We start from the raw sequence: 26,093 nt of genomic DNA, 5'->3' as shown, positions 1-26,093 counted from the left end.
GTCCCACTCTTTATTATATTGTTATTTCTCCTACATAAATATCATGTTTTAATTTTTTTCCTACATAAACTACCAAGAAAACCGCAACGGATCTTCTGTCTCACATCCTGTGCCACTCTCTGTCTCACTTTTTATTATATTGCTATTTCTCCTACATAAACATCATGTTTTAGTTCTTTTTTGTTTCCTTAAGATCCAATAACTATTAATTCAGTAAAAAATAAATACAACAACTTCAAAAAAGTAATATATAATAGAAAATTAAAAAATATAACAGAAAATTTATTAAAAAATCTCATTTTTTATGCATTTTGATTTTTTGAGTTTGTTAAATTTTGTGTATTACTGAATTAATAGTTATTGGATCTTAAGGAAACAAAAAAGAACTAAAACATGATATTTATGAAGAAAAAATAGCAATATAATAAAAAGTGAGACAGAGAGTGGCACAGGGTGTGGGACAGAAGATCCGTTGCGCAAGAAAACCATCACAGCCTTCACTCGCAAATGCGGAAATACACTAATAATGTGATACTTAAGCCGCTAATGAGTAATGATCGTCACTATTGGGCTCATCCCAGACAAGCGCGGGCCCAAGTTCTTTGTGTTCCACAGCCCAACCAAGTCCCGTAGTGAACATGGAAGCCCACTGCACCAATTATGACAAATCCTACCCCGACATCCAGTTCCACTCGCTTCGCCGTGAGCATCTGCGGTCGAAGTTTGAAAATGCACTCCTCCCGCCAATTCCGGAATCAGAGTAGCAAGTCGACGACTGGCGCTGATACTCGCAGACGTTAATGAGAGTCAAGGGCGGAGGGGAGGATCGAGAACTGGTGTGGTCTATCAATGGAGGATGACGTAGATCGACTCTTCCAATGCTTCAAATGCGGCGTCTCTCCTCCTCGTATGGTCTATGCTCTCGGCCCCCCCCCCCCCCCCTTCAATTACACTTTATTTTTGGTGGTAGTGACTCCAACAAGTTGAAATTTTGATTGTATGATTTTGACATTACAGCGATTATTTGGAATTCCTCGTTGATATATTTAGCATGCGTACTTGAAGAAGTTTGCTCAACTTATTCGATTTTCTTGTTCCCATTGGCCTGTGCGGCTTTGGGCTTAGTTTTTACGGAAAGAGTTGCAGCATTTCAGATTTACCTACTCATTATGATTCTTGACTATGCCTTGTGCACCTTAGACAGCATCTATAACTGATCTCGTCGGCTAGAATGCTTTGCAACAATGCAAGGGTTTTTTTTTTGGTTATACGAAAAAAAAACTCCTAAAAACCTTCTTTTCCTCGGTTTAGCGAAACCTGAAAAATGGAGAAGTACAAAGGAAAAATTGTGAGAAATGAAACGACATTTATGTACTCCAATGTTATCGACTATTCGCGTAGGCTGGCTCTACTGTTATGTCTTTTACAGATTTATTGTAGCTTAACTGAGTTTGGCTGGACTGTACAAAGTGACAACAGGTGAAAACGAATTTCACATTTTTTACTGTTTATGACTCAGAATCTGCTTTTAGACAAAGGAAGAAACGACAGCACAGTGTGAAGGCAAATGATTCAGCTCAAGCAGCATCCACCTCCTGTAGCATAACATCTTCCAGCCCAGCAGGGGAAAGTCATCGAGATTCACCCGAAACCCAGCCCTCTATCCAGAATGTACTAGTGATTTTATGCTCCTGTGTTTTTAGCACTATACTTTTTTTTTTCATCATCCACATTGTTCATATTGACCGAACTTTGTTTCATACAACTGGGATGAATGGGTTCAGAAAAAGGCGGGCTCTTACAGATATCTACTCGTAATTTAATTCCAAGTGCACTGTCATCCAAACTTGATGAGACAATATCTGGATTAATAGGCTTAAAATAGACAAGCTGTTAAGTACTATGCCTGTTATTCATGTTGCTTATGCTTCCCTGCATTGGATTCCAGTTACTTAGGCTATTTCTTGATCACTCTATTTCTTGTTCAGCCTTTTCCATCAGCGGCCATTACAACAAACTTGAACACCAAGAAGCAATTTTCCCCAATTGTCTTCTATGGCTCTCCGCATGGGGTTCCTCCAAAGAGACCAGCTCGTTTGCTGCGATTGTTACATGAAATTCGCGTTGATCTCTCTGAAAAGAATAAGTTGAGGTAGCAATTGCAATTTGGAATGCTTTTGCTAATCAAGTTTGAATATTTGAATGACTTTGGTTTGATATTCATTCAGGGAGGACATCTGGGCTACTTTCCCAAGGCAGGATGAAGCAATTAAATATGCCAAAGAGCATTGTAAATCTCATGTTTTTTGTTACCAGGATCATGCAAATGGCCAGAGAAGATATCTTGTTTCAACTTACCAGGAGTTTTGGAAAAGGTGACCTTGTTCACTATTTTCTTTTCTAAACTTTGGCCCAATTATTATAACTGATGATAAATGGAATATTCTTTATTAATTATTGCTCATATTAATAATTGTTTTCAGGTACAAGCAGATGAACCCAAAGTTTCGCCACCACTATGAAGTGATTCAAGAGGTAAATATCTTTTACCGTTTGCCTTAATTAAAAGCATAGGCAAGTTATGCTTACCCAATTAGTAAACATTTGATGGTTAGCATGCATGCTTTTATTGAATGTGGCTTATGTGAGTTTGTTGTCTGTTTTTCATAATGTTGAAAATTTTAAAGGTCACTGAATTGTATGATAAGTTTTTTCGCTTCTTTGATTAAATGTCATACTTTCTAAATCTGTTTGATGTGATCGCAGCAAAGTATTTAGTTGTATCAAGTAACTAGAAGAAATTCCTTTTTTCTATTTGATATCCCTCTCCCCCAAATAAGAAGTTTTATCCTCGGGTCGTAAATGACACTTTTCTTCTAACAACATCGTACAGGGATTACCATGTCATCTCTATTTTGATTTGGAATTCAGTAAGAGAGAAAATGTACAAAAGAATGGAGATGAAATGGTCGATCTCCTTCTATCCATTGTATTTGATGCCCTACATGAGAATTACAGTATTGATAAAAGCCATGACTGCATTGTAGAACTGGATTCATCCACTGAAGGTAACGCATTTATTAAATGCCTCACTTGAAATTGGTCAAGAAGCTAAACATTTATTCCTTGGCTTCTGATTGTCTGTTTTACATTCGATGGCTCATTATATTTGCATTTTGTGTTTCTCCAAGTTTGAGTGTGACATGTGTCGTTGAGCATTTGTAATCATAACTCTTCCAGTTCAAGTGTGCCTATATTTATTTCCAAATAATCTGAGGAAATGGCTCAGTACCTGGTATTAACTTCAAGTAGCATGGTTACAGATTGTTGACATGTTTTCTCATTTCTCATATTATCCAAAAGCAAGTTAAAAAGTTCCTTTGGCAATTTTATGGAAGGAACATCAGACAATATTAGATTTGTGATTCACCGTCATATGGTCCACAATTAACCATATCTTACTCTCAAATGTAGCATTTAGCCCATTGTCTTAAAAAGCAATTGAAGACAGCTTTGGGCCCTGGTGGGAGGACAAATTTTGCTTTCTGCATTTATCAGCTGACACGATGGATGTTATTTAGCATTATTTGATATCTGTATCTCTGTGTTTTATGGTGATACTTGTTCAAAATTTCATATCATCTCCTATTGAATTTGGATTTGTCAGAGTCTCTTGAACTTTGCATTCTCACACTGTTTTGTATGCAAAACTGAAGTGCGTTAAACATTATACATTTGTACATGCTCATATTTGTGCAAACATCAACGCTTTATGAGGCAAAAGTACAACTTTTCATTTACTGATTTTGCTGCATAAGAAAGAGATTGACTGACTTTACCAAAAAAGTTGGTAACTTAATGGGCAACATGTTTTGGACCTCATGTGGTTATAGTGTTAAGGGATAAGTGAATGTTTTAACAGTTGATACATTGGTAAGTTTGGTAGTGTCTCAGCGAAGGTTGCTAGATTTATTTATGAATTTGAAGGCACTGAATCGAATAAAATTCCTATGCAGTTCTGTGTATAGGTTTAATTTTGGAGAGACTGGTAGTTGGGAGATGATATTTGCTAATGCATTGAATTCAGTTTTTTTGGAAGGTTCTTTGAATTATGTTGTTTGCTGGCAGAAAAGTTTTCTCGTCATTTAATTCTCCGACTACCCAAGACTGCTTTTAAGGACAACTCACATGCTGGTGCATTTGTTGCTGAGGTATGTTATACATCAGGAGCAGATTGATGGTTTAACTTTTATACAATTTCTAAGGTGAGTCAGTGACTCATTAAGTATACAGTCAACATTATTGTAACTTGTTTGGGGCAAACGTGGTGAAGAGAAGCCTGTTTGGTTGTGCAGTGTATGGGCTTGGTTCACATTACTGTATTGTTATTATATGTTTAAAATTTTTAACCAGATATGGTGCTGGAGTGGGTATGTCATGCAATTTCTGCAGCTCATATTTCATCTTTGTGTCATGTTACTTTTCTATTGGGACATTTATTCTATGGTGCTTCATTTGTCAAGTTCAATTGCATTCTCTCCCATGGACTCTTCCTTCCCCTTCCCTGCTAAAAAAAAATAAAAACTCTCGTTATAACTTCTTCTAGATTTCCATGAATTAGGTCTGTTCACGTATTCATAAATCAAGGGAGACAGAAGAAAGATTTAAGAATCTGTTTGTGTCGAAAGATTCAAGTGAAACCAATTGTCAGTGCCAGCTTTTTGTGGATAATGCTGTGTATTCAAGAAACCGCTGCTTTCGCCTACCTCTATCATCTAAAGCCGGCAAGAGTTCTGTGCTTCTACCTAGTGGGCGGTTTAAATGCAAGGACATGGTATGGAACTTCTTTATATGAAATTGCAGATAATTTGTTATGTCCTTTGCTTGGATGCTTGGAAGAGCAACTCAGATCTTTCTTTTGGTTTAAATATTTATCTTAAGTTGTGTATTGAATTTGGATATGTTTTCATCTTGTGTAAGTGTCTCTAGATGATTTACTATGAAGGCAGAACAGCTTTGTGACTACACTTTTGTGATTTAGTAGATTATGGATGATTCAATGTATGCTTCCCCTCTTGTTATGTATATTTTGGTTTAACGGATCAATCAAATGGTTTATATCTTTGTTCAGTTCTGCATATTATTCTTCTCTTAATGCTGGAAAATAGCAGACACCTCAAATGCATGCCAGGGCTACTGTATCATGCACTCGACTATTCCCAAGTGGTATAGAATGGATTTATGCAAATGTTCAGTAACCATCTTTGATCTATAGTCTATTAGTATTAACTCCAGGCTACTGAAATTTGTAACTGATCATTTGGGATTCATGAGAGATATTATGTTAGTGGCAGGACTTCATGCTATGACATTTTTATAATTGATTCTGAAAATACACAAATTTATATTAACGGTATTTTTCTCATCCAGTATTGCAAGAAAGATCTGTGAGCATGTCAAAACTACGTGTAATGTGACCTTTCATTCATTGGCAGAGTGAAGAAGAAGTGTTTATGGCATCCTTGATTTGCAGCATGGATGATGATTGTGAGAAGCTTTTGATTTGCAAGATGGACACAGATTGTGTGAAGTCTCTGCGCTTTGATTCAGAGGTAATGTTGAACTACTCTATTTGGGGGAACTTGATCTTGTAGTCTTTGGTTTTCATGTTTAGTGATTTATGTGTCAGTAATTATATTTCTAACGATCGTTTGCAGAATTATGATTTCCAGATTCTTTCCATGTTAATGATGGCTATCATGATTTGGAGGCTTACTATTGTGTAAATCAGTGATATAGATTCCTTTTATTGCAGACTAGCATTAAGTTTGATAAGCATTCTAATTTAGCTCAAGAGTTTGACTGGAATGCTTGCACAATTGATGCTTCAAGAACCTATATGATGGGCAAATCACCATTCCCATCTTTCGATGTTTTCATTGAAAATGTTGCCTCCATTGGAAATAAATCAGGTAATACTTTGTTTAGTTAATTTTTCAATATCATGCTTCCACCCCAATGCGAATGAACTCTTTCAGTCTAAATTTCAAAATGTTCTACAATATATGAAAGACCAAGTATTTTCTAGTTGATAATTCATAGAAAACTGCAGTTTGGCTGAAACAGCACTGCTTGCTTGAAGAAATGTCGAATGCCAGGACGTTTGATGAGATCTTTATTTATTTATTGAAAATATGCTTTTATTTTTTGTAATTTGTATTTTATAAGCTGAAAAAATGAACCAGCAAATGGGGTATTGACTTTTCTCCTTTCTTGTCCTCTTTGGTCTTGGAATCATCTTGTTTTTTATCTCCAACTTCACACAAGTCAGCACTCCTTGACAATGTGATTGTGCACTATCCTCTGTGCGTATATGTTTAGATGTGCGGGTGTGCGTCCATAAGCAGATATGTACATTTGGGAACTCATTCGATTGTGTTCGTATCATGGTTCTCTGGATTGCTATACTCTTCATATATTTGTTAAGTTTCCGTTCTTGTTGTTTCCTGTTCCTAGGGAAGATTCGGAGTTGGTACTGGTTTTCAGAATATGGATTGATGATATATAGCATGTCAAGAAATAGATATTGTGAACGGATTGGCAGACAACATAAAAGCAACCATGGTAACGTTTTTCTTTCTCCATCTTTCTTTCCTAATTCTGTTCTGTTGAGCTGGAATTATGACCCTTGGAAGAAATCTGACAATAGTAGCAGCAACATAGTATCGATTTAGCCTTATTAGTTGGTGGGAAGCCTCTCTAAACCCACTCCTGGTCAAGATAGTCTATCCTGTCTGGCTTGCTTCCATGGTCCTTTTCTTTGTGAGAGTTGAAAGTAAAATGAGACTGTATATGCATTATGAAGTTCTTAATATGATCTTCTCCAACTTGTGTTCAGTAATGTACGTTGTTGATATTAGAAGGGGCAATTATTATCAGAAGTGTCATGATCCTGATTGCAGAGGTAACTGTAACAATCTATTAACTATTGGACATGAAAAGACAATTTTCTGAGTTAAATTAGTTTACAGGATATCGATCTCCTTTACGTCCAGTTCCAAACGGTGTTATTCCCGATCCTGGAGTTTTCCTCCACCTGTCAGGACAAACTGAGGTTCCAGTAGATACAGCATCAACAGCTGATCAAAGTCTAATGGATAGCTGCAAGAAAGAGTGGTGGACTGAAGCCATAAGACTTGCAGACCAGGTTGAAAGCATACAGAGAACGCTAGATCTAACTGGCATGGTTAGGACTTTCAGCTTTCCCAGTGGTGCTTCTTATTTGCCTCTTGCAAAATTCATGTGTTTCTCGCATCTTTTATTTCTTGAATGCTGTTACTATGTTGCATGAGAGTCGGTTATTCCCCTTTTCTCTTCTAGTTTAAGATCTGTTAGCTTGTGATTTATCTCATTTAAGAAAGTCATAATACCAAATATATTTAGTGTGGATTAATCAAATGAGTAAGAACTTAGCCAGCATTTGTGATGCTGAACTTCTGAATTGAGGGTCACAAAACAAATGCTTTTGAGAGCATTTATAAGGAGCCTAGAGACATGTATTCATGAAGGCTATCAACATTTAAAGAATGCCTATGGTTGGGACTGACTTACATGCACGCCTAGGACAGGAGACTTTCCTTCTAAAAGTGAGAATATCACAGCGACTGAACCCCACCTTGTCATTTATCTCTTACCGGACTGACTGGGATCATTATTTTCGCTTGTTAAATTAGCAGGCCGAAAAGTGGGAAGAAGATGATGACTGGTGGAGGGCTGTTGAAAGGACAGCATCCCAGACAGAATCGAAGTACTCTAGCCAAGCATGACTACTATTGCAAAAGTGTTCAGTTCATATTGCCTCGGGCCAAGTTTGACCATCTCCTGAAAGAAAGACGAAAGCCAAAGCAGAAAGACAGATGATTGATTCAAGGGAGTGTTTGACTAAATTAACGTGGTTTCCACAGTTTATGCGATCTTGTTAACAGGAGGATATCAATAGCTTCATGATTCAACCCTTATTACATGATGGATGGCTCATCAACATGATCCCAACAGGACAGGGATGTTCAAGCATTTCTTTTTGCATGTTCCAATCAGTGAAAACTTGTATATGTGAGGTGCTCCGTGCATGAGTAGAAATCTGAATGATATTAATAATTTTAGTAAGCTCAAGAGGCTTATAACCCACCCAGTGTATTATTTGCCACCGCAGTTTTTGTCACATGTATCGTCTTTGCCCTGTTTCAATAAAGCCCTTGATACTCATTCCGGGTAAAGTGGCTATGGTGTTACGGCCTACGATGTCGTATCAATTGGGTTACCACGAATGCCTGGCTTAGTGCTATAAAAGTTCGAAGAAGAAACTTGGGGAAAAAAAAATCACTGCGGATTCTTCATGTCCTTTTTCTGGCAACTGCCTCTTGGTTTACCGGGCAATAGGAAAAGTTTAAAGAGTCCTTTCTTGATGACTAATTTAACGCTAGTGGCCTCTTGGTCTTTAATCTTGAAATGTAAAAAGAACGATCTCATAAATCTTTTGCCTAGTAGGAGTGTTAAAAAAAAAAAAAAACCGAAGTAGGTAACCAAGAAAACTGAATTTGTTCAAATTGAAAAATGGTTAGATTACCTTAAACTACTTCAAAAATTAGGTTATGGTATAATTTTCAATTTTTAAAAACCACCGTTATTCGAACCTAACTACATATAACTAGTACCAAATCTCAACCATAATTATTTAGTCATTTACTAATAATTTAAGTTACAATTCCCATGCCATTATATATTTTATTTTTCACAACTTATAAATTTTTATATTTAATCGTATCTTTCATTTACTTTTTTTGTTTCCTACATTTGTTGTCACTAATTTCATTTATTCTACTAATCTAATTTTTTTGTCTTTCTTCAAAATTTCTTTTTTGTATCTCATAAATTCTGTCTACTTCAACAATCTACTTTTTTATTTTTAATTTTTTAGAGTTTACATGTTTAGTTGTGAAGCAGTATGTTATCCTTAATAGAAAATGAATTAATAGTTTTTAAGAAGTAGAGAAAACGGAAAACAAATGTTTGAAATATTCTATATTTTAATTATCTATTATTCTTTGATTTTTTATTTTGCCGGTAGTTTTTTAAAGTTATAGGATTAAATACTTTTATTAATTTAGAGCTTACAGGTTGATGAGAGAGAGAGAGAGAGAGAGAGGAGAACTGAGATAAAAGGTACTATTATATTTTTTTAAGAATATGGGCCAATTACAAATAGAGAAAAGGAAACCAGAAAGAAGATTGACAATGTCAAGGTCAACGGTAAAGTCCATCCTTTTTTCTCATCACTAACCTCTTATATCTTCTCAATTCGCCTGGCCACTTCTCAATTCGCCAACCATTTCCATGGCTGCCAAGCAATATCAAGTTGATCTCACCTCAACCATCACGCCGCCGATCTACATCTCGACACAGACCCTTCATTCCCTTCTCACCCACAAATCCCTCATCACCCACCTTCAGTCCGCCCTCCCCACCGTTTCCTCCACCATCCAATCCCCAGTTCGCCAAGCTCACCAAACAAGCCCTTCCTCCTCTCTCCTCCTCATGCCGTCCTGGTCTCTCTCCCCTGCTCTTCCTTACATCGGAGTCAAGCTTGTCACCTTCCACCCCAACAACTCCACCCTCAACTTACGCGGAGTTCACGCAAGTTATGTGCTCTTCCACTCCCTCACCGGCCAAACCTTGGCTTCCATCGATGCCACTGAACTAACCGTTTACCGCACTTCTTGCGTTTCTGCTTTAGCTTCACAATACTTATCCAGAAAAGACTCGGAGACCTTTGTGATGATAGGTGCTGGTTCTTTAGCACCCCATTTGATCAAAGCTCATTTGACTGTAAGGCCAAGTCTTAAGAGAGTGATAATATGGAACAGAAGCTTCGAAAAGGCGAAAACTTTGGTTGAGAAGTTGAACAGTGAAGGTCGACTTGAAGGGGTCCGTCTCGAGGCGAGTAACGAGTCCTTGGAGGAGGTGGTGAGGCTAGGGGATATAGTGAGCTGTGCCACGAGTTCGGAGACGCCATTGGTGAAAGGAGTGGAGTTGAAGGTTGGAGCCCATTTGGATTTGGTGGGATCGTTTCAGCATTCTATGAGGGAGTGCGATGATGAGGCCATAAGGAGGGGGAGAGTGTTCATCGATAATGAGGCAGCCCTGGTGGAGGCTGGAGAGTTGGTGGGTGCATTCCAGAGGGGGGTGATCACAAGGGATGATATTGTGGGGGACTTGGTGGAGTTGATCAACGGAGAGAAGGATATTGGGAGGAGGGATTCCGAGGAGATTACAGTGTTCAAATCAGTTGGTTCTGCCGTTGTGGATCTTCTCAGTGCACAGCTGGTGTATGAGACTCGCATCAACAATCAAAACTCCTCCCTCCATGTATGATTTTCACCATTCTGCAATGGAGAATCTTCCGTAGACAAATAATGAGCAATATGTATCCTTACCCGTAGATAAATAATGAGCAATATGTATCCTTACCCAACAATAATAACTATGAAGAAACTCGTGTTAAGAATTGTCATTTCATCTGCAAATTACATAATCGTATCCTTGCTTACCGAGCAATTGGGCACATTCTTCAACATTAGCACATACCAAAGTGGCTAAGGCTCTGGCGCTGTTTTCTAACTGCAACTATTAGTATCAGCTTCATTATTGGCTGATATTTTCAGCCACACGGTTGAGCGTTTCAGGATCTTTTTTCTCTTTCATCCCTTGGTAACTTTCTTCTCAGTTAAGATGTCACGCATTCATTAGACTGGAAACTTTTTGTAAGGCAAAAATTTGGACCCCCTGATTTCATTCATGTAACATGATACAGAAAATCCTTTCTTACCAGTTGGATCTCATGCCCAGAAAACATGATACCATTCAGTTTTCCAATTGGAATACATCTTCACTACTATTTTCTACATCCAACACTGAGTCCTGCTTTTAGATGTGAAAAAAACTTTTTCCAGCTTCTAACATACATAGATTTCTCTAGAACAGAGCAGAACAATCAGCCTAAACAATACAATCAGGAACAGAAGTTGCAGTACACTCTTCATGTTAGAAGCAAAGCAACAACGGAATGGTTACCATTATTACTAGCACGCGACAAAATAAAATAAGCTGAAACTGAGCAGCAAATCTTCTACGTGTTATATACAATTCCGAGCAACAGAGGCACAAGTTAGAATGCAACTGAATCCTTATAATTCAGTCTGGTGAGCTTCTTTCTTCTGTTGGAGCTTGTGGTTGGCCCTCGGAAACAGCAGGTGATTGAGTTGCCTTTCAGCGCTATATTCAGAGGAGGCCTGCAAATACCAAGATATTCCAATAGAGAGATTATAATATTTTTAAAGGAAGAATCTTGTCAAGAGGCACCCAGCATTTTGTATTCATTTGAATGGCAATTTGGCGCAAGAATAACTTGATGGTCAAGAACATAAATGTGCTACTTCCAAAAAGGCATGAGAAGAAACTACGTTGGTAGCACGGGAAAAAGAAGGTAAAAGAAAGACAATGACCTAAAAAAATGATTCTAACTGTTTTCTTTTTCATACATGTTTCATGAGATTACACTGTAAAATGGTATGCTAAGGAGATCTAACAGAAGCATAACAAATTATTAACAACAATCCTATATGCATCCAAATAGCCCAACTGTGACACAAAGATTTATGATACTAAATAGTTTTTAATTCTTTTTATCCAAGCAATGGAAGCTGGTAGTATCTCAGTTCTTTATTCTTGCCATAGAGCACCATACAAAAGGGCCAATCACATGTGGGTAACATGACACCCAATCGCCAGAATAAACTTGTACAAAAGGCGCAATCAAGTTTGGACAAGCTAAATTATGCTGAAAGATACGAGGAAAAACAAAACAAGTATCCAAGGTAATTTACCAAAGATTAACATTATACCCTTTTGTTAAATGCAAATCGCAGTGTTTGAACTTGTGTTCCAGAGCAAACTCTCAAGTCAAAACCAAGGCTATCTACAACAATGAGAGCAACCTCCTGTACATATTGGATTAAAAACTCTTCTGAGAAGAATTCCAAAGAAAAAGAAACACGACAATGAGATAATTTGTCTTATTCAAATAAATCTCAACTTCGTGCAATAAGCAATTAAGTTAGTTTTGTAGCTGAGGTGAGAAATTGATACATGCATCTTTTCTGTTGCATAGAATTCATGACAACTTAAGCGGTCAACCGAGTAATTTATCTCTTTCAGGAAAACCACCAGTTAATTGTAAAATATCCTGGTCTTCCACAACTCTTTTGCTAATTGTGCACATACTTTTTCCTTTTTTTCATTTTATTTTTTGGGTCGGGGTGTTGTGTGGAGATAGCGAAGATGTTTTATCTGTTACCTCCACTTGAATACCCTTGCATCTCCAACAAAGTGATTTAAGAGCTTGTGTAGTCTTTTCTCCACCAGCTTTCAGACGAGTGATGATTTTGGCAGCCGAATGTGCAATTGCATCAGGTCTTGCTCTCCTAAAGTCTTCTATTTCAACAAAATTCTGTGAAATAAATGGAAAAATTACACATTCTTCTTATCTTAATCAGGAGGATCCTGAAGGCAGTTGACATGGTCTTGAGAAATGTATGTGCATGTCTTTCAAGAGTTAAGGCCAACATTCAAGTTGCCAGATACAAGTTTAATAAACCAAGCCCAGTGATTATTGGCTCCAAGGTAGATCAGACTGTGTCAACATCAAACAGAATACATGCAAATCCTTAGTCAAGAAAAAAAAATATAAGAACAAAAACTTACTTGGTGTCCATGCGCTGAAATTAGCTGGATTTTCACCATCTCTAGTTTGTAAAACGAAGTTCCATTTCCTGGAGTTTCATCACTCTCCAATTCCTCAACCCAATTGATCCCTTCCTGAGCTGATCCATGTTCATGTTTGTGACCATTAATTTGAATAATCTCATTTTCTTTATGCCCTTCCACTTTGGTAATCTGATCAGTATTATCCTCAATAATTTGATTGTCAGTAATGTGTTTCTGGATCACAGCATGTTCTTCAACAAATGCAGGTCTTAGAAGGCCTTGAATAGCAAGGCCAGCAGGTGGCTGGTCCATAAAATCTATGGGATCATCTGATGCAGCCTGGCAATGAGAACAGGATGACTTGAAACTACCATTTTATCAAATCAGAAGGAAATGAAATAGCTCATTTTTCAAATCTAATTCGTGAGACAAGTTACCTCAGATAACTTTTTAGCAAAATACATTGGATGAGAAGAGCGCATGGTCTCCAATTTAGCCCAGTCTCCAAGTGATCCATCAGAATCCTCATCCTGATCTTCCTCATTGTCAATTATGGCAACCCAGTCCTGTAGACAAGCATTGAAACTAAGAGTAATAGGCAGTCTAGCAACTGCTGACTTTGAAATGGTCAATGATTAAGGAAAAAATAAGTAGCTACCTTCTCATAACCGTTGTCATCCTCACGCTCGTCTTCACCATCTTCATCATCAACATCACTATCTTCATCGTCAAATTCATCAATGCCAAAGTCAATTTCTGATTGATCAAGTAACTCAATCTCACTGAGCATTTCTGCAGTGTCTAACCCAATAATGACTTGCTGCATCATGTGAAAGATGAATGGTTTCAAGTTTAGAAGCACCAGGGAAATAACGAAAGGACATTGTCATCCATGCATTTTAATGTCAGGAAGTTCCATCCCTCATCTAGATTTTCTTTTGACACAAAGAAAGTATGGTTGCTAGCATAGTAGCTACTGTCAACTTTACGAGATGGATTACAAACTTGTCTTGTATTCTGCAAGACAATCAGTATCCTCTCACTTTCTTAAATGATCTCCATACATCTAACAAATTTGAGTATCGTCTGAGGCATAACTTCAGCTCCACATTAATCTTGCATGATGCACAGGTATAGCCATTTAAATAATCATCATCTAGCATACACGCCATCTCCTCCACAAGTATCACTACTGAATAAAAACATACAAGTTGAGCAGAAATTAAATTGCATATCACGTCTACTAGAAGAAAGAGGCCTACTTATCTACATTACACACCACGAGGTTGTCATCGCTCGACAGAGTTTGCAGAATGTCTTCATCATGCTTTACTTGAAAGTAAATATCTGGTTAACAGCCAAGAGCGAGCCAACAAAGTTTCAATGAATCGACTAGGCTATCAAAGAAAAAGATAAACAGCTATGCATACTAGAATTGAAGAACAACAAGAGAAGAGATAGACCATCCTACTTCCATGCTCATCAGTCACGTAAGGCAAATCCGGCCAGAAAATATTCTCATGGACTTGTTCATTAACTAAACTCGAAAACATAAGGGTGGCTTTGCTGTTTACCTGTGACAAAATTCACCAGCAACATCAGCTGAGAACTTCCGCAAGTCCTCCCCATAAAAATGCATGTATCTATCGGCACCACTAGAAAGAATAAAGATGAAGGGGGTGTACCTCAATCAAGGTCCTAGTGGTTTCAGCTGGGGTAAGCCTAGCCTCCCCATTTGCATTCAGTTCTGACTCCGCAATTTCCTCAAACGGATGATATCTCAGGGGCTTGGCATTCTGTTTCACGGGCCCTGAACCAGAACCAGAACCAGAACCAGAACAATTGGGCTTCTCTTTTGCGGACGCTCGAATCCCATTTCGTCTGGAGGCGCAGCTGCTTGAGTTTCCCCGGCATGAATGATTCCTCAATTTGCTGTACTTGTTCCTGCAAAACCCAAATTTGCACGGTAGTACAAGGATAAGATAAGGCGTGAAAAAGATTTGTGAAACTTGGAAGTACATAAATTTAATAAATTCTTTGCTTTCTTATACCGGGAGATGAAAAAGGTAGCCGAGTGAGGAAGGCAACGAGGAATGATGGGATCGAAGCTACGGCGGGAGAGAAGGACGGCCGCGGCGGGGGGTTCGAGCATCAGCATGTTTTTCGAGGCGGTAAAGAAATGAGTCAAAGAATTGAATTTGCCCAAACCAACCAATGGTATTAGAAAGCAGTCAATTTCAGTCAGCTAGCCGTAAATATTGGAGTCAGAAAGCAGAAATGCTACTCAAGAATAAAAGAAAGAAAGAAGAAAAATGGTGGTTGGGGAAGCGGAAATGCTTCATATTTTTCTGTAGAGATTGGGCCGCGGGAGTGTGGTTCTCTTTTTTATCCGTTTCAGGCCTCCCTCTTGTTTCTGTTATATGATGATGATGAAGATGATGATGATTGGGCAACGTACCGAACTTTATTATTATTATTATTATTTCCTTTCTCATTTAATTTAATCCAAAATAAACCCCAAGTAGCAGTTACTGTGTGAATTGTGTCCTTTCATATTTGTCCTTTCATATTTTTAACTTCTTAAAAAAAACTAATTTTTTTATCCAATTCTTTTAGTATCTTGCGGCCGTGATGTCACATTTTTTTTTTTTTAAAAAAAGTAAATATTACAATATTTTTTTAAAAAAAATTATCTCAAATAAGCTACTATTCAATAAACACATCGATTATTAATCCGTTAAGAATTGTCAAAACGGGGTGGGATGCAAAATGATGAATGATCTGGACAGAATAGGAACCCATCTGCAAAAAGATCTGGACCGAATAAGAAGAATATTCACAATAGATGCCCAGCCATATCCGCCATGGGAGAATGCCCAGTTGGCCAGTTTCATTTTAAGTTCAAAATTATCCACCATTTGAGATTCCATTCGTTGCTATTAGTTGCTACTGCCATTCTGCTGCATTGCGCCCCCACACACCAAAAAAATCCAAGAACAAAAAAAAAAAAAAAAAAAAAGGAAAGAGCAGACAAACTCTTCTCAGAGCAACAAGCACGAACACGAGTCCTAAAGAATTCATCAAATGTTGTTGTTCTCCATCTCTCAGCTAAACTCAACTACACCGAAGCTCTCATCAACAGACAACAGACAACATGGATGATTTGGTAAATTACACTACTAAAAGCAGCAGACAAAGGAGAGAAAGCAAAATCCCACATGCAACTAAATCTATCCAGCAAAAATTTTCAGTTCAATATCTTCTGTGAGGTTGACAACCAACATAATTCGTCGTTCTAGCATCATACTGTAATTAGGGAGGTGCTCCCCTTTGACCACATGCCATTGTATCACCTAAGAGATTGGAACTTCCAACTTTGCACTTTCTCATCTGTATTACCTGCCCTTCTTACGAGCAGGGCCTTTGTTGGACCCCTTCTTTTTATCCTCCTTGCCCTTTCCTACTGCAGGGCCTTTCACAAAGTTTTTTTTACTTGTGTTGGGTTTTTCATCTTCATCTTCACTGTACTCGCTCTCATAATCGTCATCTTTCTCTTCTTCAATCTCCTCTCCGTCTTCACTGAGATCCTCCGGAATGGGTTCTTCCTCCATCACTTGACCCCTTCGAGTCATAGTTCTGCTCCGTTTTGAGACTTTCACCTTCAAGCTCGTTGTCTTATCACAACCTATCCAGGAATCACAAAGCAAATAACAAGTCAAGTTGTAATTTCCTTCAGCTGGAGCTAGAAACTTGCCCATGATGAGTCGGGAACCACTCCTAACTCTATCAACAGCTTCTATCACTGCAGCACCAGTCTCATCGCCAGCTGCCCCCAGGACTTCCATTTTCTCCCGAACTGCTTCTGAAGCAGCAATTACTGCTGCAGCTTCATCCATAAAATTGACCTTCTGTGAAAACCACACACTATTGGCATTGGCATCTGCAAGCAAAAGCCAGAAATTTTCTTCCTTGTGGAATGGATAGGATGGGGCATGTGGGACGGCCTTGATCAAACCATTAGCACGTTTTAAAGTCACCCAAGCCTGTACCGTCACAATGTCACCTTCTTGTATACCCTCCTCACCCTCGGTCTCACAAGTAACTTCAACTGTTGGACAAGGCATCAACCCCAGCACCTTCTCCACATCTTGGATTTCAGCAGCAGAGAAGCCAGCTACCTCAGAAAGCAACTCAAGACGTTCTTGAAGACTCATTCCCTGAAGCTCCTGAAATCTTACCTTCTGCCATAAAATGAAGATCAAGGATCAAACAACATCAACCAATCCAGGAAATGTTGAGTTGCACACCAGAATTCCAAACTAACCCAATAATTGTGATTATGAGCAAAAGCAAGGATCACCACCAGAATTCCCAACTACCCCAATAATTGTAATAATGTGCAAAAGCAAGGAAGGATCATCATTAGGCCCCCCTCATTGGCACAGAAGTACATGCATGCCCAGTTAGCAAGAAATTCAGATATTCAGTTTCCAGGGAATTCTAGCATTCTCTCTTGAACTCATTTTCAAAGGTGAAACCACCAAAATGACCTGAAGCATCTCAAGAAACTAATTGCTGCAGGTTACCAATGAAACCAGGGACTGAAGTAACTCGGTACGTAAAGGTTCAGCATACCTTGCGAGCTAATTTTTCTGCAACTGCTTCACTGAAGTGTGGAAGTTGTAGAAAAGAAGCAATACCATCGGTGGATGAGACCTTCCTTGCACTAAGACGAACAGCCTGCATCAGATCCCATTGTATATAAATCAAGTTCACATACTATTCAGACATCTCCCTTCTTGAACTATTTACTATTTGAGAGAGTTGACAAGCTCTTTTGATGTTTAAAACATCAAAATTTGATACCACCTGATTAAACACATCACCTGAATAATGCACTGTGAAAGCTCCATAACTCCAGTGGCAGGTCTTAGCCACCCATGCCCCTTGGCATTTCGAGGTATAACAGCCATCTGCACACAGTATGTAAACAATCTATAAGATGTTATAAGCAGAATGGCACCTCATTTAAATGATTATGATGATCGACTTTGAGTATAGATACTTATCAGAAGAAGGAAAACATAAATTTTGGGTTAAACCTATAAAGCAATGTCTTTTCCTTTGCCAGCCTCGTTGCCCAAAATTTTAAAAAAGCAGGGTCAGTGATTTCATTACAAACATTTTGCAGTTGAAATTAGCATCAAGATATAGACATATGTGGAAGCGAGGTGTCTGTGTTTTTTACATGTATGTTTGTATGAATGCAGAGGCGGATAATGTACCTTCATCAGCTCTTCAAGAAGGCGAGGTGCCAATTGCAGCACAAAGTTGAGGTCACGCTGCAAATCTGGGGTCAATACTGTTTTTTCCCGAGTTAAATGGGCTTGCAACAACAGTGCTGTCTGAGACCATAAAAAGAGAAAAAAAGGCCCAAAATAAGAAAGTAGAAGTTGCGCATAATTTGAAAAATGACCATAGTAAAAGGGCTATATCATTCACTTCCATCTTTCATTACCTTAATTACTGCTGGGTGCTGCTTCCAAAATTTTGCCTCCTCCTGTTTCCCATTCTTTTGATCCAGGCTCAATTCATTTCTTACTATTGTAAAGAGTTTCTGAATTGGATCTTTGTCAGTCCTTCGGACTGGAAGACTCTTGTACTCCTCAGCCTCAATGAAGATGTCCACAACTTTCCTAAAAAATTTTTGCAGTGTAGAAGATAAAGATGTCAGAGAGACCATTCGTGTGTGCAAAAATAACAGTGTATAAACCAAGCAACAGAAACAACATTATCACAAAATGCCGAAGAGGTGGCTAAATTTTGCAATGCATGGTCCTGTTTGAAGAAAATATTCAGCAAATGAGATTAACAAGTACCATCTTCAAAAGTTAGGGACTACATCCTTTGCAGAAATTGAAACACTAAAATTCATAAAGATAAAAGTTTTTGCAAAGTCAACTTGTCAAAATGGGCAAGCAACAATAGTTAGAGATAGGTAATCCACTATATGACAGTGAACAAGGATTGCAAAGTATTCAATGCATTGGAACAAAATCCCCTCAAAAGCAATAACGAAGATAAAATGACTGAACAAATACCTGTATTGTTCATTTATATTTATCTTATTTAGAAACAAAGATCAAATAAAGTTGAAAGCACATATTTCCCATCCACTCAAAAGCAAAAATTATACCTCAAAGACAAAGATGGTTTCATCGACTCAAAATAGGTGACTAGTGTTTCACGTTTGACATAATTTCCAGTATATTTTGATGATCTTGCTAGATATACAACAGCCATCACCAATGGCAATAGTATTACAACCCCAACAATTGAAAGCAACAGAATCCCACCAGATTCGCCATTGTTATTTAGCAGAAACTGAGGAAGAGCTATCCCAATTTGGAATCCCTACAGCACAAGACCATTGTGTCACAATTCAAAGTGCCAAAAACAGAAGAGTTATAGCATTTTCAGCTGTAAGAGGCATTCCTAATTTTCTGATCCCTTCAGAATGCAACCAGATGAACAAGAACAGTAACTTGTGGAATAAAGTACAACGAACCTGTCTTCCATCTGGATGTCCATATTTCTCAAAATTTTCACGGGAAATAGGATCTGTCAGAGCCTGATAAGCCTTGGATATGTACTCAACAAAATACTTATGAGCATCTGGAAGTAAAAATCATAAAAATGACAGATACAATAAGTACAGCTTATGGATGAGAAATGCTCAAATCTTCATCATTCACTAGATAACACACGAAAAGTAAATAGACTGAACACCCTCAACCTGGATCGGGGTTTTTATCCGGATGATATTGAATTGAAAGCCTACGATAAGCCTTCTTAATCTGTGAGTCAGAAGCTCCGGGCTCTAGTCCAAGAATTCCAAATGGCTCAAAAACTTGAATCTGAGAGAGATAGGGCAACAACCAACAAAGATATGACATTTCGCTCTGGTACAGGGTACAATCACGTAGAGAAAGTATAGAGCTATCATAGAAAGTATTTGCACAACTATTCAGAACAAACTTTTTAAGAAATAGAGTTTGCATATCAACATGACTGAGACCTGATCATTAATTACCTCGCGGCTCATGTTCTTGATGTAGAAAACAAGGATTCCCATGAAGAACCAGAGCATAATTATCATCAAGTTATGGCATGTCAAGAAGTTTGATGTCTGCAGGGAAAAAAAATCAAAAGCATTACCAGTACTCAGAACGTGACCATATCCCTGACCAACATATCCATATAATAGCACATAACTAATCAACTGATGACTGGCGTACCTGACTAGAAATTGATTTGCGGTACTTTCCTGACCGGAAGCAGTCTGAACAGTCACAATGGATGCTCCTTGTTTTCTTTGAGGCAGGACGGAATAACTTCAGTATTGTATAAGGTACCAAAGGCAGGGCAATCGTGGCCAATATGAAAATCGGAAACAGTGCACCAGTTTCATCAGAGGCTGCCATAGTTAACTTTGTACCGTCTCTACAATGAAAAATAAGCAGTGCAGCTGACTTAAAGTGGCAAAAGTAAGCAAAAATTGAAAACATGCCAGTAAAACCTTAAGAAAAAGACAAAAAATACAAAATCGCTCAAGGAACCTTTTTGAACACTGGGTCCCCGTAACTAAGAAATGCGAAGTTCTTCCAAATGCAGTCAATTAAATAACAAGGAAAACGGCAAGTTCAGTGGTAGACATGGCTGCAATCCTAAATATGACTCAGAATTTACACACCCAATCAAGGAAAGTTACTGCAGTGAACCATGAGAAAGAACTTGCTGAACCCAAACGAACAAATCAGGGGCGAAATCAATGCAACATAGCAATCATAAGCTTCTGTAAAACCCATAAAAGAGACAAACTTTACACGTCAATCAGGATCACGGGCATGATTTATTTTGACCTATAGAGATCATTGCCAGCCTCGAAAACAATGGGAAAAAGAAGATGAAATGAGAGATGGTCAACGCGATTTGTTTCAGAAGCTAGTCAATTCGATAAGTTGATACAAGAACAAACGGGTATACGAGTTATCAAGAAAACCAGAGCAGGTTGAATTACCAACAACAAACTGGGAGCGGCTATGGGAAGATCCGATTTTCTGCACCAATCTGACGTTGCCGTGTGGGCGCTTGCGGGGGTTTTGTCAGTACTCAGTTGTACTCGATGGAGGCAAACGACAATGGTGGTTCTCTTTCGTTTCGCAAGTACTGCTACTCTGCAATTCTGCTTTGCCCCCTTCAATTTTCCTTCGCCATTCTACTCATTGTCAAAGCTGTCAACCCCATAACGTAATACTACTATCATCTTCGATAGCATTTATTGCCATTTACCACTTATCAGGTAAACGGGAACTAACGTCTATTACCAATTCTCCTCAATTTTTGGTAGGTTAGCCGGTTAGTGTCAGCACTCTTCAGGGACTCGGCCGTTGGCTCTAAGAGTTAAGATCCGTCCTATTTGTCTTGGGTAAATGGCCAATACATTCCTAAACTTTTTACTAATGTCAATGTGGATTTGTTTCCTATTTTTTATTCTTAACCATTTGATATGTCAACTTATTTTCCGAATTTAATTAAGACACTCTGCAGCGACTCCTATTTTGGATTCCTCTCTCTATCATTCTTCGTTGCCGCTACCAAACTCCTCCTACTTTCAAAATCAAAGAAGAAGAAGAAGAAGAAGGCGTTAGATGGGGGGCCATAGAGATTAATGGTGGACAGAGGAGATAATTTAATGCTCTCAAAATGGCCTCTGCTTAATTGTTACATTATGAGTCAAAATACTTTTAGGTGGTGGTGTCACCACAGAAGAAGGTCTTAATTAGATAAAAAAAAAAAAACTCAAGTATCAAATTGGTTTGAAATAAAAGTTATGGACTAAATCAACATTAGTAAAAAAATTTAGGGATGATTATGACCATTTATCCTATTTGTCTCCTACTAGTGTTTTTTATGCTTCTTTATGTATTTTGAATTGAATAACATAAACTAGAAAGGAAATAAAAGAAAAAAATATGCAGTAATAATTGTGTCAAAGCACAAATCCTAATAAGTTGTGAGAATAGGAAGGAAAATAAGTTATTTAGCATAGAGAAAATAATAAAAAAAGACAATTAAAATTATACATGATTATAGCCACTACTTATAGTAAAACGATTATCATCATAGTTCTCAAACCTTCGACTTTGAAATTATATTTAAACACTTGTTGGTCTTGGACTGAAATCAATTATTTGATCTAGGTTTACTAATGGAACGGAACAATGAGTTGTGGACCAGAATTGGGGCTACTAGTATTGGGTGTTTATATATTGAATTCTAAATTGGCCAAATAGATTTAAATAGCAAGTATTTTTTTAAAATGGTTTGACTTGGTTCTAAACTCTCGACACCCTCGGTTGAGATAGTCACGACGATTATGATTCCAATTTTGGAAAAATTTCCAAAATTTGGTTTTGAGTCCCTTCACAAACAACCCGTCCAAATTCCATTCGATTCTGGTTCAAACCCAAACCGTGACCACCTTTTTTTTTTTTTTAAATATTATTCCCATATTGATATCAAACCGTGACCACCTTAGTTAAATACTAGTGTGTAAATTCTAGATCTGTGTCTTAATTTGAGCGATTTGCATACTGTAATGGGGCAAATCCGCGTGTGACACGTGTTAGATCGGCACGCTGCGCACAGCAGGTCGGCAGTAGATACCTCGAGGCTGGCACGGGCCAGCTCGGCATGAGGGGTCCAGCTCGGCCGTATCAGTGGCCTCCTACGATGGGCCTGATGGGCCGCCGCCTCCGAACATTTAGGGGCCGCCGCGCTAAACCCTAAGAAGACTCCGAACCCTAAGGGGACTTTGACTCCCATAAGGAAACTACAATTTATCAAGACTATGTAAGGTACGCTCACATAAGTATTCTCCACTACTACCCTATTCTGGAGCTCTACTGACTTGGCCGTCGGAGTTATTCCGGGGACTATCGTCCCGTCTTCGTTTTCCCTTTTCAGGACCCATATCTCGATCCCGTCAGGTCGACCACGCGTGGGCAGCTCGGTTCATTACAGTTCAGCTCGGATATAGTTTTTGGCAGTCGCATCAATTGGCACCGTCTGTGGGAAACACGTTACACTTCATTGCGAGTCATGCCGAAGACTAGGTCGCAGAGGAACGCTGGCGGGTCCAAGGGGACCGAGCGTAGTGGCCCCCAAAACCCCTCTCGGGGTCCAGCACCCGGAGAAGGAGGGGCAGGGCCCTCACGAATCCCGCCTGAACAACTGGTTCAGACGGTGGCAGAGAACCTGCCCACCTTCGAGGCGATCGTGAGCTACCTCAAAGGGCAGTCGGAAGGTCATCAGGACAAGGAGCCAAAGGTTCAGGGAGCAGATCAGTTAGAATCCCGAACTGGGAGTCCCACCAAAACTGGGGCCAAGCGGGCGCGCCGGGAAGTCACGCGTGAGCAAGTCGAGGTCGTACAACCTTCTCACAAGAACTCCCGAACTGAACACCCGGAGCCCGTCCGGAGGTTCCCCAGGGGAGACCTCTCTCCCCGGAAAGAACGACAACAGGTGCAGGACGAACTGGACCTACTTCTGGACCCTGAGGCGGACAGGTACATCGCTTCCCCCTTTGTGCTCGATATCGAGGAATACCAACTGCCTGCGAAGTTCAAAATTTCAAACATGAAACCTTACGACGCAACCACGGATCCGGAAGACCACCTGTTCGTGTTCATGACGCAAATGCGTTTACAGACAGTCGCGGATGCGGTCAGGTGCAAGACCTTCCCAATGTTCCTAGAAGGAAGGGCCCGGCAGTGGTTCCAGGGGCTTCCCCCTAGATCGATCAGTTCTTTTAACCAGCTCGCACGACAGTTCTCAGCACAGTTCGTTTCTTCACGAGCCTACTCTAAAAGTACCGCTCACCTCATGACTATCCAACAGAAGCTAGAAGAGTCCTTGCGCGAGTACATGGTGCGCTTCAATAACGAGTCCCTTCAGGTTCGAGATCGCGACGACAATGTGGTCATGGCCGCCTTCATCAATGGGCTGCGCAAGCAAAAGCTTTACACCGAGCTCGTGGAGAGACCTCCCAAGTCAGTTCGGGAAATGCTAGACCGAGCCCATGAGAAGGCCAACGCGGAGGAAGCCAACCGCCTTAAGAGTGCACAAGAAAGGCTGAGGGATGACAAGCGCAGGAGGGGCGCCGACCAGGTGGATGCACGACCTGGCCTGGGAAGGAAGAGCGCTTATGACCGCCTTCCCCGGAGCCGCCCAATGGGGGGAGACAAGTCCTAGACTGGCCTCACGGCACCCCGAGCTCGAGTGCTCGCGGTGATGGAGCAGGAGGGGCTCTCCCGACCTCCTCGGCCTTTGGCCGGGGACAAAAGCAGACGGGACCAAGGTCTGTATTGCGCTTACCATCGAGATGTGGGGCACGATACGGAGGACTGCCGTCATCTCAAGAAAGACATTGAGAAATTGATCAAACGAGGCCATCTTGGGCAGTTCGTACGGGAGGAACGAGCTGACCAGCAACGAGGAAGGCCCAGGTCGGAACGTCCGGGCTACCCCCGGGACCGGTCTCAGGGGCCTCGCGACCGAACTCCCGAGCAGGAAATACAGAACCTGGCGGGGGTGATTAACACTATTGCTGGAGGACCTGCTGGCGGAGATAGCCATACAGCTCGGCGGCACAATCGCCCCCCTCCCACGGGGGAGAGTTCGGCCAAGCGATTGAAGATATATGAAGAAATAATCTATGGACCAGAGGACGCGGTCCCTTTGGCCTCCAATAACCATGAAGCCATTGTGATAGAGGTCATCACCTGTAATTTCAAAGTGAAGAAGGTGTACATAGACAACGGAAGTGCCATAGACGTGCTGTATTACAAGACCTTTAAGGAGCTGCAGCTGGAGGATAAGCAGCTCGTGCCGGTTCGAACCCCGTTGATCGGTTTTGCAGGTCCTCCTGTAAGATCGGAAGGGATGATTACTCTCATGGTTATGGTGGGGGTGTCCCCGAAGTGCCGAACGGTCCCGGTAAACTTCGCGGTGGTTAAGGAGCCGTCGTCCTACAATATGATTCTTGGACGACCCACGCTGAATGCCCTCCGAGCTATTTGCTCCACCTTGCACCTCAGTATGAAGTTTCCTACCTCTGCTGGGGTGGCTGAGGTGCTGGGAGATCCGGAGGTGGCGAGAGCGTGTTATATTGCCACCCTCAAGGGCAAAGAGAAATTGGTAGCTCAGACAATTTGTCTAGAATCCTGGGAACCCCTGGAGAAGGGGGAAAGATTGGAGACAGACGAGGGGTTGGCCGAGCTGCCCGTCCAATCTGGCCGGCCCGAGCGCACAGTAAAGGTCGGCACCGGTCTGAGTGAGCTGATCAGGAGTTCTTTGGAATCGCTCTTGGTGGAATACGCAGAGATTTTTGCTTAGAGTGCTGATGACATGCCCGGGATCCCCACCGAGCTGGCGGTTCATAGACTACATGTGGACCCTAACGTCCGGCCTGTGAAGCAGAAGAAGAGGAATTTCGCTCCTGAGCGAAAGGAGGTCGTCAAGAGCGAGGTGGGTAAATTGTTGGAGGCTAAGATCGTTAAGGAAGTCTACTATCCTATCTGGCTAGCCAACCCGGTGCTGGTCAAGAAGGAGGAGAAAGTTTGGAGGATGTGTGTGGATTTCACTGACTTAAATAAGGCTTGCCCGAAGGACTGTTACCCACTTCCACGGATAGATCAGCTCGTAGACTCAACAGCCGGCTATGAGATCTTCTGTTTTTTGGACGCCTTCAAGGGGTACAATCAGATAGCCCTGGACGAGGGGATCAAGAGAATACCTCGTTCATCACAGATGACGGAACATACTGTTACGTTACCATGCCATTCGGGCTGAAGAATGCGGGCGCAACCTACCAGAGGTTGGTAAACAAGCTGTTCACAAATCAGATCGGCCGGAACCTGGAGGTTTATGTGGATGATATGTTAGTGAAAAGCCGAACCCAGGAGCAGTTCATCTCCGACCTGAGGGAAATTTTCGAGGTCCTTCGGAGCTCGCGAATGCGGCTAAACCCCAAGAAGTGTACTTTTGGGGTCAGGTTGGGAAAGTTCCTGGGCTACATGATCTCTAAAGAATGGGTAAGAGCTAATCCGGACAATATCAAAGCCATCATGGACATGGCTCCACCCCGAACTATCAAGGAGGTACAACGTCTGACAGGGAGGATGGCGGCCTTGAACAGGTTCCTGTCC

At 40.3% G+C, this 26,093-nt stretch overlaps 5 protein-coding genes across 10 annotated transcripts; 3 read left to right on the top strand and 2 right to left on the bottom strand.

Moving 5' to 3' along the window:
• Window positions 1-714: 714 nt before the first annotated feature.
• LOC113730001 (uncharacterized) lies at window positions 715-8,276 on the top strand. Of its 3 annotated transcripts, none has more exons than XM_027254406.2 (14): window positions 715-907; window positions 1,520-1,671; window positions 1,989-2,152; window positions 2,229-2,375; window positions 2,484-2,535; window positions 2,894-3,068; window positions 4,129-4,211; window positions 4,622-4,834; window positions 5,496-5,612; window positions 5,816-5,972; window positions 6,517-6,624; window positions 6,899-6,964; window positions 7,032-7,246; window positions 7,737-8,276. In XM_027254406.2, exons 1-14 carry the CDS (start codon window positions 850-852, stop codon window positions 7,824-7,826), a joined length of 1,797 nt encoding a protein of 598 aa, XP_027110207.2. In that variant the 5' UTR covers window positions 715-849; the 3' UTR covers window positions 7,827-8,276. The 3 variants fall into 3 exon arrangements, with proteins under 3 accessions (XP_027110207.2, XP_027110206.2, XP_071934157.1); XM_027254405.2 differs by having other exon boundaries at window positions 7,734-8,276; XM_072078056.1 differs by lacking the exon at window positions 6,899-6,964 and having other exon boundaries at window positions 7,734-8,276.
• A 1,005-nt stretch (window positions 8,277-9,281) lies between these two features.
• Window positions 9,282-10,570, top strand: LOC113730003 (protein SAR DEFICIENT 4). Its single transcript, XM_027254410.2, has one exon. It carries the CDS (start codon window positions 9,394-9,396, stop codon window positions 10,429-10,431), a length of 1,038 nt encoding a protein of 345 aa, XP_027110211.1. The 5' UTR covers window positions 9,282-9,393; the 3' UTR covers window positions 10,432-10,570.
• A 245-nt stretch (window positions 10,571-10,815) lies between these two features.
• Window positions 10,816-15,247, bottom strand: LOC113730002 (uncharacterized protein At3g49140-like). 3 transcript variants are annotated; one of them, XM_027254408.2, is made up of 10 exons: window positions 14,874-15,245; window positions 14,508-14,766; window positions 14,294-14,396; window positions 14,102-14,169; window positions 13,481-13,642; window positions 13,260-13,388; window positions 12,820-13,161; window positions 12,413-12,565; window positions 11,961-12,056; window positions 10,816-11,348 (listed from the first exon to the last, which is right to left on the bottom strand). In XM_027254408.2, the coding sequence occupies exons 1-10, from the start codon at window positions 14,978-14,980 to the stop codon at window positions 11,244-11,246; spliced, it is 1,524 nt and encodes a 507-aa protein (XP_027110209.2). In that variant the 5' UTR covers window positions 14,981-15,245; the 3' UTR covers window positions 10,816-11,243. The 3 variants fall into 3 exon arrangements, with proteins under 3 accessions (XP_027110209.2, XP_027110210.2, XP_071934158.1); XM_027254409.2 differs by lacking the exon at window positions 11,961-12,056 and having other exon boundaries at window positions 14,874-15,247; XM_072078057.1 differs by lacking the exons at window positions 14,102-14,169; window positions 14,294-14,396.
• A 627-nt stretch (window positions 15,248-15,874) lies between these two features.
• On the bottom strand, window positions 15,875-21,280 carry LOC113730000 (dnaJ protein ERDJ2A). 2 transcript variants are annotated; one of them, XM_027254403.2, is made up of 11 exons: window positions 20,903-21,280; window positions 20,121-20,325; window positions 19,916-20,011; window positions 19,619-19,739; window positions 19,391-19,497; window positions 19,019-19,236; window positions 18,341-18,518; window positions 18,108-18,227; window positions 17,709-17,795; window positions 17,458-17,562; window positions 15,875-17,063 (listed from the first exon to the last, which is right to left on the bottom strand). In XM_027254403.2, exons 2-11 carry the CDS (start codon window positions 20,304-20,306, stop codon window positions 16,218-16,220), a joined length of 2,064 nt encoding a protein of 687 aa, XP_027110204.1. In that variant the 5' UTR covers window positions 20,307-20,325; window positions 20,903-21,280; the 3' UTR covers window positions 15,875-16,217. The 2 variants fall into 2 exon arrangements, with proteins under 2 accessions (XP_027110204.1, XP_071934156.1); XM_072078055.1 differs by having other exon boundaries at window positions 15,875-17,060; window positions 20,903-21,044.
• Window positions 21,281-24,177: 2,897 nt separating this feature from the next.
• LOC113733404 (uncharacterized) lies at window positions 24,178-25,281 on the top strand. Its single transcript, XM_027259776.2, has one exon. It carries the CDS (start codon window positions 24,178-24,180, stop codon window positions 25,279-25,281), a length of 1,104 nt encoding a protein of 367 aa, XP_027115577.2.
• Window positions 25,282-26,093: the final 812 nt, after the last annotated feature.

Source organism: Coffea arabica, chromosome 2e (assembly GCF_036785885.1).
Source record: "Coffea arabica cultivar ET-39 chromosome 2e, Coffea Arabica ET-39 HiFi, whole genome shotgun sequence".
NCBI lineage: Eukaryota > Viridiplantae > Streptophyta > Magnoliopsida > Gentianales > Rubiaceae > Coffea > Coffea arabica.
The sequence above is the reverse complement of the archived record's forward strand: the minus strand, read 5'-3'. Positions and strand labels throughout refer to the sequence as shown.